Source organism: Battus philenor, unplaced genomic scaffold (genome assembly GCF_028537555.1).
Source record: "Battus philenor isolate CCGP_79_NKW_IND1 unplaced genomic scaffold, ilBatPhil1.0.hap1 SCAF_17, whole genome shotgun sequence".
Taxonomy (NCBI): domain Eukaryota; kingdom Metazoa; phylum Arthropoda; class Insecta; order Lepidoptera; family Papilionidae; genus Battus; species Battus philenor.
In genome coordinates this window covers 10,594,701-10,609,850 of record NW_027181679.1, presented here as the reverse complement: position 1 = coordinate 10,609,850, position 15,150 = coordinate 10,594,701, and the positions used below count along the sequence as shown (strand labels likewise).

The following is a 15,150-nucleotide window of genomic DNA, read 5'->3' as shown; positions in this document are numbered from 1 at the left end:
GTTTTGAAAAGGCTTGACTGTTAAGTCTCTCGCAGCGTTTCTACTTAACAAACCGTTTCATTTCTAAAAATAGCGTGTTTTAAAAATTAATCCTTTACCAAAATTAAAGAGATTTATGAAATTTTAAGTCTTCATTGTACCAAAAATAAAATCAATTCAATATGTAAAATATAGATGCAGTACACTTCGCAAGGCTCTCGAAAAAATAAAACACAGTCTATTTTAAAAAGGTGAACATTGTATGAAGCCATAATTTATCTCTAAAAGTAGTTTTCGAGTTGTCTACGACTTTATACAGTATTAGGAGAGCTGCTAGCCTCCCACGCAATGCCACACACCCCGTGCACTCGTGTGATATAACTTTTTCTAAATTCTTTAACGTCACCGCTTGCTTACGACGCTTGTGTGTCATGATCTCCTAGTAGTTTTTAAAGTATAAACAGTTACCAGGATAAAATAAAAATCTCTTTTATTGATTAAACTTATTCAAAACGGAAAACAAAAAACCAATACAGAAAAGAACCATCGCATTATTTAATTTTTTTTCCTCATTTTTCCTAATGGAATACGTACCAATATGTGTTATTTTTTATTTGATTTAAAAATCATGATAATCCAATATATTATTATATTTAAAACCTATACTTAAGCACCCGAATTATTTTTATTAAATATTCGAATATTACATGAAAAGCTAATTTTAGTAGCACTACTTAGAAAAGTAATGCTACTAAAATTATTTATTTATTGCATGAATTATACCTGTAATAAATTATAGCGAGGTTTATTCACCAATTCAGTGTTTGCATAACTAAGAACTAAGCTTAAACTTATGATGATTATTAACTAAGAAAGGAGAAATAACAAAATTACATTACCGATAAATCTGCATTGATAAAACCTCATTTCTCGATACTTAGTTAAAATTACAAATTATTTCATTAAACATGGACACAATAATAAAAATAATCATTGTGACAAACATCGACGTCATTTCCTGAAAGTAACAATAAAACAGTTGTCGGACTATCAAGCTATTCGTTATCATTAAAATGTACTAATTATATGTAGTTCAAACGGTTTACGCTGTAATAAACTGTCTCGTCCAGCATTCTTTTTGTTTCTATTTTCTTTATTTTTATTGCTTTTCTGAAGTGTATTTTTAAATAAATTGATATCGTAATAACGACTTCAATTAATAATAAGTATTAATATTACAAAGCTCATTTGTTTATTATACACTAATTATATCGTTCTACCAAAATAAACATGCTCTAAACAATTTAACAACTAAATCCAGATTTTTGTACTATTTGTATCCTTCACGCCATAATAATAATATGCTTGCTTTCCTTTCTTCCGAGAACTCGGTGTGAAATTTCTTTTGGCAGCTTTAAGGAAATTAAGGATATCCGCTAAAACTACTTTGATTTAAAAGTAATGTCGAAAATACGAGAACTAAATTTTGACTTGTAAATGGGATGTAATTAAGTTTATATAAATAATAAAAAAATATTGCTTGGCACAACGTCTCCAAGACCTAAGTCTTCTCGCGTTGTACCTACGAGTACCAGGAGAACATACTTACTCAGAGTTCTATAAACACTAGACTCGCTGGAATAATTTTGTACTGTCTCGTACATACGAACAACGTGCATTAGTTGAACTAGATTTTCGTCACCCGTTCATTCATTAAGCTATTGTATTCGAATAGCAGTCGTTCATTTAGACGCTAACCAATTACTTTGGATGGCTATTTGCATTATTTCATTTGACGCGGTGTGTGGGCCATTTGAGTTTGTTCGTAGACGACAATTCGGTCTGCGGCATATTGAAACGGCCGCAATAATTTCGTTTTAAAGCTTTATGTTCGCATGTGGCCTAATTTCGCTAAAACGGCTATCGAAACTGAAATGCACCGAGTAGGTCACATAATGTGTTTGAAACGGGGCGATTTCGTTAAAACACACAATGGTTGCGCGAGTTTTGTAAGAATGTGCGCCCCAGTTCGAGTTTAACCGCCACAGGAATATCTCGACTTTGATGGCTATCATTCCAGTTACTGTAACGCTTTTACTTGTTACGAGGCGCCGACGGGTCAACGAATCAAATAGTTTATTAACTATACATAGTAAAAATATATGAAATACCGAATTTAATCAAACATAAAAATACATATTTCTGTGAACATACGCCATTGCAACTGGCACGAAATAAAAAGAGTAATAATAAAATCTGACACGCTGCGCTGCGATTAATGGAGCTTTCGATAAAAAAAATGAGGCAGCCCTGCCTTGCGTATCGTGTTACGAATAAGAATTTATAAAGAACCCATTAGCGAGGATAGAATTCTTCATAATCGAAACTTTAATTTTGAGTTAGGTATCAGTAAGCAACTAGCCCCAAAGGAGAAGCTTCAGAAACTAATTGACCAAATGGGACTCGGCAAAAAATTAACACGTTCAAATTGAAAGCGAATATTCAAAGAAATAGCGTGCGCCGTCTAATGCTGTTTGAAAAACATTGAACCATACCCATGAAGACAAGGTGAACAACGCTCTATCCCCTCGTAATAGATATCGTACTGCAGTGATGGATTAAAATAAGCTGTGGAGCTATATCTAAATCTTCTAAGCGTTTAATTATACGATTCTCTTGTCACAAAACCGGGAATGAATTTATGCATGAACCGGCAAAGAAATTCTCCGTTCGCATCGGCGAGTAGCGCGGTTTAAAAGGAACAATAGTTTTAGTTTTAATCTCGCCTGTTTTATCCTTTTTTTTGGTGTCTCGAGATCCAGTTCGTGTGCGGCGCGAGCGGGATACCTCACCCCGCCGCCCGTGCAACCCCTTTTCCCGCGTCACGATCTGACATGACATGAGCGCCAATTTGCGAGCTTTCGATTGGACTCGGATCGAACTAAAACTTCTTTTTTTTACAAAAATTACTTTTCAAATAACTGTTTTTCAAATTATTTCATTACATAGAACAATTCTGCTGTTTTATTCTACTTCATATTCGTATTATTTGAAGATGGTAAATTGTAAATTTTTGAAAATAGATAAAACTTACACTTTTTGCTCTAACGTAGTCAAAAGACTTCAAAGAATTGAAATTTTTTATGTATTGTATTTGTAAATACCAATGATTTTTTTTAGACAATAAAACTGTTAACGATGATGTAAGTATCCTTTATCTATTACAATATGTACGTAATTCATTATTTTTTGCTTTCGTAAAGTTTATTAAGTTAACATAAACGAGCAATGCCTTAATCAAGAGCAATATCGGAACCAGAAGATTGCACCTTTACAGTGTCATTTTAAATGTCTACTTAAATATTCCCTATAATACAATATGAAAGAAACGTTTTAAACTTAACTGTTATATTATCAAATAGTAAATAATATATTGAGGGTGCAATCTAAAGATAGAGTAATAAAATATTTTCCTAATGTTATGAAATGTCTTGAAAAAACAATTTCTTAAAATTGCTGTGAATATACGATTAAGATGGGCGGTTTTTTGAATAAAGCAAATGCCAAGCATAAAAAATTCTAGAAAATCTAGTCTTCTAGAAAAGTATTTCGGATTGGTGCTTTTGACCACACGTAATGGAAAGAATGCAAGAGAGATCAATTTAATAAAACTAGAATCAGGTTGAGTCCCCCTATAATAGAATCTTGAAGGATTTCGAAGTAATAATATTTTATTTATGTGGTAATTTTTATATCCTTAATACAGTAGTAGAGTAATTTATTCCCAAGCTTTATTCTTCCTAAAAAATCTTTCACACTATAATAGGACTTTTCAGAAGTTTTTGTTGGATAAACATTTTTCTATGTTACCGAAAAACTATACATTTTACGAAAGTTAAATCCACATCGATAGCTGTATATCTACGTTTTTATAACAATAACTATAAATGGTGAAATATACAGGGTGATTCAATGAAATTTTATTATAAATTTAAATATAAATATTTAATTTTAATAAAGAGCCCCTTGGCTATCAATTAACGTTTGAAAATAATGGTTACAGAAATAATATATTACATAATGATGATACAGTAAGAAAATGTAATTTTAAAAATCTTGATTATTACATTAAAATTAATTACTGTTTACTAAGTATTCCTTTATACTGCTAGAGGTTAGGCTGCTAGGCCCTGTCGAATTCCAATAGGAAAAATAAATTCGTATAACTTATTTCAAAATGATCACTTAATGCAAGGTGATTCCAAATTGGTATTAAAATGTTAAAGCTTTTTGCAGGAGTTATACCTTTACCCCGTTAAAACGTTTACTACCTATTTCTAATCATCCTGTGTAAGAGAGTTACATTAATCAATAAATCCAACAAAAGACGAAATAAAACTATGACTAACGCTGATTCACTTCGTCTTCAGAATTTTCAAACGTTTTGTAATTATTTCGACTTTCGCTAGCGCTAAGAAGGACTGGACGGCGTGTAATTTCACTGAATAGCGGTCTGTTAATGATTTAGGTGCAGGTGGGGCCTGCGCAAGCGCATTCACTCTTTGAGACCTCTTCGATGGTTAAATTACTGGCATTCGAAATAAGCGCCCATTATCGCAGCGATAAACAGCATTTTCTTGTACAATAAACAAGGTGCTAGATTAGGGTGTACATGTAATGATCGATTCTGTTTACCGGCCGTATATTACCTAATACTAAATTATCAGTAGTAAGCTGCCAGGCAGTAATTGCTTCGATTTAAATTCCATGAAATCGGAGAGATAAAAAATCAATCAAAATACTATACTTATTTCTTTTATAGTCATAAAAAAATTTCATTATATTTACTTTGAAACACAAACATTAGGAATAAATATTTTTCAGTAAAAGATCTATTTCCGTTTGATTAAATACTAACGCCTGTGAGAAAGATATCAGCAATGATTATTAACTATACAATTATTGCATGATGTTTTATGAGGCCTTTCAAAATATATACAAAATTATCCCATTTTTATAATGTGCTAATAATGATAGTTTTTTTAAATGAATACATTCATTGTACATAACTACGTATTTTAAATATCTTATAGAATAATGTACGAAATAATTTGTGTAAAGGAAATTATTATTAAAAGGAAAAAGTATTAAAAATTAATAATTACAAATTATATGTGGATATTAAATCACCATTTTATTATAATTGTGAAAGCAGGGAAGATACAAGACGATTTTCAATTTCAGATCGTAAAATTTACTTTTATAAAATTCGGGTTATTTCTTATAAGTATTTTTACGGACGAAATGTTAAGTCGTAAATTCTCTTGACATTAGATAAAAAATATATCTTTTTCTTTAACCGTTAGAGTAAGCACGAGTAATTTCAAAGTATCTGAGCTTGATATGGATCGCTCTTTTTTTTTGCTTATGGCACTTGCATTTGGCGCCAATAATAAAAAGCGTTACTGCCGCGGAATTTGACATTTCATCTTTAACGTCAGTGCACTAGTAACCTTGAAATAAATAACAAGTATAATACAATGTCTTATATAGTAACATAAGACCTAAATATAAATATGTATTCTAAATTATACGAAACTTAATTAAGCAGTTTATAATAAATAAAAACCTAAAACAATAACATAAACATAAAGTATCATATTTATCGATAACATACAACAGTTTTAATATAAAAATCTGATATAAAACATAAATAAGGTATTTTATTAAAATACTACCAATTTGTCTGTTCACAATTAATTATCTAGATGAATCAATTCTCTCAACTTTACACTAATCGCACAAATCACTTTTTTGTTTTTTAATATTTTTTGTTTGTGCCATTAGTGTTTGCGCATAATAAACGATATGTTGTGACACAATGTTGCATTTAATTTATTCGTATTGTAAAAAATACATTGTATTTAAAAGCGAGTATGTTTTTTTTAAATCTACACAAATATAGACCATTTAACTATTAAGCATTGATTAATAGACTAGTTTGTATGTGCTGTTAAAAGATCACAATTTCATATACTTCCATTCTAGTATATCAGGTAATAGGTACCCTGGTGTTTTTTTTTTTTTAAATGAGGATGCTTGTAACTCATATTCATGTTTGAGTTAATCTAGATCATTTTTTTGAGCAACAATAAAAAAAATTAAATTCAAGTACAATATGTCAGGTGAATATATATAACGCATACACATATCATCGCAAATTATTCATTTTATTATTTTATTAAGATATCTTTAATTTGTATCAAATTCAATTAATGTTATTTCTATCGCTGTAATTTAAATTGTATAAAATTTATATGTATAAACAATGTTTGCAATGTTTTATATAAAATAGTCCAGGTCGAAATATCATTTTATACTTGGTTCATACATTTTATCTCGTTCTAATACGTAATTATATTCATGCCATAGCTTAAATCTGGGGATTTTCAAAGTGGTCAAAATTGACCCCTATTACTAAATACAAGTTCTTATTTGACATTTTCAAGGTACTTTATAAGTTGTGTTACATGCGTCAACTTATGACAACTGATATTTTAGAAGGAAGTATCATCGTTATAAGTTCGTACAAAATGAAAATTATTATAGTTGGTTGTGATAAAATGTTTATTTTATTTACAAATTTTTATGAGAAAATGGTGTCAAATCTATACACCCTACTGCAAAGTTTTAAAACTCGTAAGTACTTTGTATCGATAGGAAAACAAACTATAAATTCGATTTTTAAAGTTGTTTGGATATAAAAATCCTATGTATCAGTTTATTTTGGAAGAGCGTTCCCTTGCCCAAAATAGTTTGAGGATCCCAAATTACATAAAATGCTAAATAAGTGCTTATTTAAACTATTTTAAGCTACTAATCGAAAAGATCAGCGTGTGTAAACTCTATGCCTAATAAGACAAAAAAATGTGTATATTCCATAATTATACATTCACTCTCCGCATTTTACATAAACTATTGCCTCATGTATGTGTTCCGTAGATATTTTAGATTGTATTTTTAACGTAAATAAACCTAAAATTATTCTGGTTTTGTTGTTTTGTAGACTTTTGAGAAAAATCTAAGCGAATGTCAATAATATTGTAATGCATTTTGGTTGACGACATTTCCATTAATACATCCAAAAATGAATCGAGAATATTCTGTACCTCCATTCGCATTTTTTTTATTAATCCATTATTTATTGTTGCAGGGTGAAAAACAGCGACAAAGCGACATTGATTAATTTATTTTTTATTTATTTCAAATTACAGACGGGTGAATGTCATGTAAATGTCACTTGTCAGCAAATGATTTGGACGAAAAAAAAATTTGCTCTTTTTATGTTTTCACCACCAATTTTCAATCACCTGTAGATTAAGTTTACAATAATATTGTCAGCGGGCAAGAGGTATCCTATGAAATTGATTGAAAACCTTATAAAAGTTTTAATATAAGTAAATTCAATATAACACTGTTACCACTAGCACTGACACAAAGCGATAAGGGCTGGGATGATAAATTGTCAGCGGATATTTGCTACTGATGCTTTATTTATGGAAATGAACGTTAAATGAACAATAAACATGCTTCTAGTGCCTATCGAGCTTTTGGGTATATACATTCATTTATATAACCTACTATATGCACTATATACTTATAATTCGTAATATCAGTTATAAAGAATTTTAAACATAATGTAGTTTTGTTTATATCATTGTAGAAGTAAATAATAAAAAGCACAGAAAAGTTTTACATGATTTTTATGCTTCTTTCTTTCATATGATAATTTTATGAAATCTCTCGACGTGCAATGAAATCTTAAGTTTAAATCTCAGTGTAAACGCGTGCTTACAAAATTTTTATAACTAGCTTATAAATACTATATACTCAAAATTAAGACCTCCTTGCAATAATGCGGATAAAATAAAAATATTTCCTTAATTTATCTCATTAGTTTTCTTATAAAACATGCAGAATGTTTAGTTTGATGTGTTAAAAGCTGTTAAGGAATGTATAGCTGATTTGGTATCAATTAATGCATGGTACACCGTACACAATATTTCATAGAAATAATAAATAACGTAATGTTAATATAGTAAGAATTTTTCATATTCGGATATATTTAAATTAATTATTGTTTACTATTGTACTACCAGAAATTATTGGCCTGACGCATTCCAATAGAGTTCTAGTGCGATCTTCTTATACAGTTTGATTGGAAATAGATGTGAAAGATTTAAGTTTTTTGTTGATAAATGAGTTATATATTCAACACTTACACTTTTATGATCATAATCAATTACCCTGTGTTAATTATTTTATAAATTAGAAAAATATTATTGCTTTTTTTCAACTATGGTTTAGATTTATTTAAAGAAGTTTTAAATATGTTTTTACTTTTTGTCTCTAATATTAAAAATATTATGTTATAATGATTTGGTTTAATTTATAAGGTTGATAATTTTTAAAAAATTTTGCCTTATTTAAAAATATACCCCTACTTATTGAGAGATATAAATAAATATCATGGGTGAAGCTTTATAATCTTTAATAAAGCTAATAATTATTTGATTTGTTGACCCTAATATGTTTTACTAATTTTCGATACCATAACAATGAATTAGTAAAATTGTATTTAAAATTATATATATATCTAATATTATCCATGTTTGAATACATGTTTAAATGTACGTGATAATAATGTATTGATTTTTAAAATCTGCCAAAGCTCTTAACAAAATTTGTTTCAATAAACAATTAAATTATAAAATTTTAAAAAATATCAGCTTGTCTATAATAAATTGATACAGACCTTAAGCTAATCGGCGCCATTTCAAAGCAGCATGCCAGAATAGAGTCTAGTTAAGATCCGCACAGAACTGAGCACAAGATGCGGGTTCGATCACAGAACGTTCGTGATATTTCGTTTTCCCGCACAGTCGGGCCACGGTCCGCGCATGCGCGCCGCTGTTCACTGTCCGACAGACTCCGGCGCACGCTGCGGTCATAGCAGGCGCAAACGACGCCCAGCTCATCCCCACCAACTCATTCATGAAAACCGTCATCAATGGACTCGAAAAGCATCAAACAACTTTTCCCGCGCAAACCATAATTTTCATAAAATCTATTTTTACTATCTGTAATTTATAATATTTTTTTATTATCTGTCATTCTAAATCGTATGCAGTTCATATAAATCAAAATTTTAAATAAACATTGAAAAGTATATAAATGCGTTTAAATTCAGGAATAAACATAAGCTGTAAATCAACTATTAACCATAATAGATGGCCGACATATACAAACTAAAGATAATCATTAAATGGCCAATTGGTAAGGGAAACATATGTAGTATACACATTAGTATATCGGCTATGGGAGCAAAAGAAATAAGTAAACAACAAAACCTGGAACTCTTATTTAACGCGATAGTGTTAAGTCTCTGCCGGTATTAATGTACTGAAGATAAATATTTTTCTAAATAAGAAAGGACCAACATCTAGCCACCTCCGCACATGCACTTTCATGCACGACAACCACTGCATGTGGGATGGACTTCCCCAATGAAACGCCTGAATCCATTAAATAAATATTTTTCTTACTGCTTCACTGCTGCCGGAGTGCCTCAGGGCGGCGTTCTATCTCTAATTCTTTTCGCAGTACGCCAGTACACTGATGATCTACACATTTGTAATCAAGCACCGCTGATAAAGGTGACCGCTACAGTTAAAGTAATAAATTCTGATCTGACCCATATTTGTGAGTGGAGTAACGCTCAAATCCCAAAAGTAATATCTTGCAAAACGCAAACTATTTCCATCAACAGCTAAACGCTGAACTAGGTAAATTGGTCACAAATTCCTTGTGTATTTTGTTGACGATACCATTTTATGGTCAAAATCAAGGTCGTAATCTCGGGTTGTACCTGGACAGAGGACTCAATTGAGGACCTCAGCTTCAACTAAGTAAGGTATTTACATCAGCGTTGTTCTTGCAAAGATTACGCAATTTCGATGGTTATCAAGATTTCAATTATACAATCCCTTCTGCTTTCCATCCCTGATATACTGATGCCAGCTGTATAAATACTAATGTTAAACTTAATAAGCCCGAGCTCTTTCACAATTTTTGTATTAGGTTCATATTTAGTCTGCACAAATATATTTGTGAGCTTATTACGAAATTTACAAACATGGTATACCATGTTTGTAAATTTCGCAATAATTTTATACTTGTTGCCGATTCTACTTCGCCGGAATGCCAGTATCCTTTCCCTTCTTTGTAGTATTTTGTTTAAATCGCTTAATGCTTCTTCCCTTAAATCTAAATTTTTTGCGTGACTCACAACCCAAGTCCCTCAGATTATCGGAAAATTTAAAATTGACCATGCCTGTTCATTCTACTATATATATGGAAAAAATTTTCACTGTCGTCGCTGTTAGATTATGGAATGTATTATCGGAAGCAGGAAGACGCGCTAAATCGCTGACAGCTTTTAAAAATATTGTGTCAGAGCACTTCCTTGGCCTCTAAAATAGATATTGTGTAGCATTTGGTATTTATTTCTATTTATTTATTACCTCTTCCATATAATATATATGTATATATGTATTTTCTTCTTATACTTCTTTTTCAGCTGATGGACGCCCACTGCAAGATATAGGCCTCCCCCAAAGATCGCCACGAAGACCAGTCAGGCGCTGACAGCATCCGCATGGTGATGATGAACCCATTCATTATTAAAATTTAAAATTTTTGTAAAAAAATTGAAATTATTAAATAAATACTAGTTGTACATATATTCCAATTCTCTAGTAATAATCTCTAATTTTGTCAGAATTGGTTACTGGGAAGGCAATTTGCACTATGAATTTGAGAACAAATTATAATTTATTTTCGAAGCGTTGTCAAAGAGCGCCATCATAGAGCTTTATCAGTAATAAACTGAATATAGTTGACAGCGTAAGGTATTTTACTTCAAAATTAATTCCGCGGCTTTCAAATAGAGGCGGCTTCATTCTTGTACGATAAACATTTTTATCGAATTAAACATACGCTCTCTTACATGTTTTAATTTTATATTTCAGGTTATAATGAAAATTTAACTACACTGTTAACTCCAATTAACATATTATAAATTATATTCGATTTTATTTTTAAAATTAGTATTTGAAAAAGTCATCGCTAAGTGAAAAAATATTTACAACTAAAGCAGACAGATTTCGCAATGTGTCATGTTTTCGAGTAATCAATTTATTTATCGATTAAATTTAAAATATAAAGATAAATTTTGTGATCGATATGCATAGCGGATAAAATATTATTAAAAAATCAAAAGGTCACTGCAAACTGATAAATGCGCAGTTTCAATAGTCATTGTGTTTTCTGAAATTTTTCAAAGTTTTTATGCAATATACTTTGTAATTTTTCGATTAAAACCTTCTATAAGATATGAGGAAAGTTATAAAATAAAGATAAATGAAATTGGAAAGGTCGTTTACAAGTTCTGACTTGAGAGATGTCACAGTTTAATTGAAGCTAAACAATATCTGCCCGGGGCATGGGTAGGCTGACGGCTAGGTGGATTAACGACATAATTAAAGTTACAGAAAGTCGCTGGATACGGGAAGCGCAGAAATGCATCATCGTGAAGACCTCTGGGAGAGGTCTATAGCATACAGTGGTCTTCAATTGACTGAAAAGAAAAAGAAGTGGAATTATTGCTCACAAATCGATACTTTCAACAGATTTATGAATATTACTAGCTGATCCCGCGCCGTTGTTTTGCAAAAAAAATTGATATTTTAATTTACAAATAAAAAATAAGGGTTGATCGTAGAGGGGTGAAAATTTATGGTTGTATGTATTCTTTTATGCTGTATCATAAAAGAATAAAAACAAAAAATTTCGTTAAAAAAATAAAAATTTTTTTTTAAGCGTGAACAACCTTTATCACTTAGGGGTATAGAAAATAGATAGTAGCCGATTCTCAGACCTACTGAATACGCATATTAAATTTGGTAAAAATCAGTCAAACCGTTTCAGAGGAGTTCAAGTTCGAACACCGTGACACGAGAATTTTATATATTAGATTTTTATTATCCGGAATTTGCATAAACAAAGAAACAATCTTCGACACAATAGTATGAAAAAAACTATAAAAATCAACACAACTTAATTGCAAATAGACAAAAACTTTTGAAATGAATAAAATTAGTACAAAATTTACATACTTAGAATATGACAACAAGTTTTATATGTCGATTATCAGATATTTTAGACTAATTTATTGTTTATCATTAGCCAAGGCTTCGGTACAGACGGGCTTGCGGGCGGTGCACTTTGTTGCACGACTACCACTGCATGTGTGGAAGTGGCTAAATATTGGTCGTTTTCTTACTGTATAATAGTGTCCATCATGCGTTGGTAACGATATCACGTCACACGAACTCGTGCGTGTATTACACGGACGAGACTCAAGTTCGCAAGATACATCTATATGGCAACCACCGCACAGATACTAGCGCACAACTACAGAATGGTAAAATGCAGTATCTATGAGGAGCTCGAACCATAATTTGAAAAACTGCACATAATTAGAGTGTCGTTAAAAACAAACAAAGCAATGATTTAAAAAGAAACATATTAGTTAGTTGATTTCAACTTAGTTTTAAATAGTTTAGGATTTGAGTAAGTAAATAGTTTACGAGACTTGTTAACACTGTAACATGCAAAGATGTAAGCAAAAAAAAACATTTTACAAATATTAAATGTAATTGTAAAAACAATGGGCGGGGACACAGACGCTCTTGTCTGAGGAATATAGATCCTAATAACAAAAACAACAACCCAAAAGAGGGTTGACTGATTTCCGAAGTGAAAGACTAGTCATAGCAGGTGACAGGTCCCTACAAGCACTCTATTACATTTTGAAGAGACGATCTTTCGTGGCTAAACGGAGTTGCATGATTAGGAGAAGGAGATTCTCGTCGTTCGAATTGTGAAAGATGGTGAAGCGAAATCTTTATTGTTATTTTTCAGGTGAATATGATTGTACTTACGTCACATACAAATACAAATGATATTACTGCATTTTATATTCTTTTTAATTTATATTGACATTGCTACATCACATATCCTATTTGCTTGTTAGCTTCCAATATCAAAAAGACGAATTCAAATTATATTTTAATGAAAAAAAAATACTGCGCCCATTTTTAGGACTTTTATTTTCCGTATAAAGATTTCAAGTCTTTTATGTGAAGTTTACTAAAGTATGTACTTCTGAAACGTTTTTTGTTCACCCACTTTTTTAATGTGCCTTTTGTCTCATAGCTTTGTTTAAATAAAAAAAAATGTCATGTTAAGCATTTTAAACTTCTGTGTATAGTACAAATATTTTGTATATTGCCTTGCTAAAGCTTTGTACATGTCTGTAAATGAACTTGTTTGCTGGTATTCACAAAAAGGGTAATAACAATTAAGAAACATCTTTGTTTTTATAATCATGCTCCTCCTTCTAAGGTATCGTATTTTCAGAAAAAAGATTTTTTTTTCAAATATATAAAAAAATTTTGGAGATCCCATGAACACTTGATATGAAGTCTAAGTATATAAGTGTTCTTATGTTGGATTAATTCAGATATAGTTCAATGAGGCCTACGACTTATATCACAAAGTACGGAAATAAGTAGACTTAGTACAATAAAATATTACATCGCGTACAATTATGGTCGTGCGTGCTTACAGGCTTCATCAAGAAGATACCTTTATTCGGATAAAAAAGTATTGTACAGAATGTAAATCTTAATTCTGAATATATCTTTCTGATATATCTGTCCTCGCGAAAATACTAAGGAATGCCGAAACAACAGAACACCAAAAATTACATTCCAGTGCCATTGGATATTAAGGGCCGGCTGAATGTAGTCAACGGTTTTGTGTAGATTTTTTTGTTCTGTCCTGACATTTAAAAAGAATGTAACAACTACAGCTGCGCCCATTAATTTTAAAGGAAAGCGTTGTTAAACTAGTTACTTTAACCAGGGTACCATAAGTGCTTATAGCTTATCTAAATACAAGGATGATCTAAAACATTGCTAGATCTCCCGCAGTTCTCTCTGGCAAACGCCCATTAAATACTAGTGATAAAATCATGTGAACAGATGGTAGACTCATCTTGACGTAAACAAGAGAATTAATTCATCATATGCTGAATAAATCATTTTTTATTTGAATTGCCTCGTACCGGTCAATGTTTCCCCAAATTATAAAATCGGTGCTGGATTTTTTCGTCAATCCTTCCAACACTTTTTAAAATAGTAGTACCAATAATCTTAATTTACATTATGGTTCTGCAAAATTTATTGAATCGTTTCATAAAAATAATTATAGTTTCCAATATCGTATAGAAATATATACACATAATAATTACTTTGAGTTTTACTTATAAACTTTAATTTCATCAAATATTGAATTGATGTGTGATTTTTTTTGGAAACTAAATGGGAAAACAAACTATGCGTCGAGTTTTATAATCAATTAAAAATGCCTAGTAATCTAATTACAGTGAGTCGATCAGCGAATTAAGTGTGCTACTAGCGGATGTGGTGCGATACGGCCCATCCTGCTCGTTGCGCAAAGCAATACTTCCGTGAATACCCTAGTTGATAAAGTGAGCAATATTGCGAAACATTGCCAAAATCGCCTCATCTATTTCGGTGTTCTATTGCGTTAACTTTCAAACCCACTCATTGATAACCGGCACATTAAAAATTACGACGCAGGATTTCCTCTTAAGGATTTATAAATTCTATATAAGCATTGTCTTCGTAAATTTTGCTTCAATTAGTTTTATTATTACTACCTAAACTCTATTTGTTTTTATTTACTTTATTTTGGAGAGACAAGAAGACCACCACAGCCTATGCTTTGCTAAGTGGCCTTCTTGAGATAATTAGGGGCTGAATGAAATCAAAACCAAAAAAATATAGAAATTTTAAAAAATTCTTTCTATGTTTATCAAAAATAACTCTTATATTTATTTATTTATTTTAGACAAAAAACAAATCAAGTAAAATAAGGTTCAAGCCACCAGGAGATATCATCCATCACAATCAACTAGGAGACCATAACTTTAAAGATTATTTACATTTTGCTTAATGTCAT

General features: G+C 30.8%; 1 protein-coding gene across 1 annotated transcript in view; it reads right to left on the bottom strand.

The window, feature by feature from the left end:
- The window catches only part of Ppn (Papilin), a 134,696-nt gene extending 125,740 nt beyond the window's left edge, over positions 1-8,956 (bottom strand). The window contains exon 1 of the mRNA XM_068763219.1: positions 8,795-8,956. Coding sequence (XP_068619320.1) covers positions 8,795-8,814 — 20 coding nt within the window. The 5' untranslated portion in view covers positions 8,815-8,956. The remainder of the gene's footprint in view (positions 1-8,794) is intronic.
- Between the last annotated feature and the right edge of the window lie 6,194 nt (positions 8,957-15,150).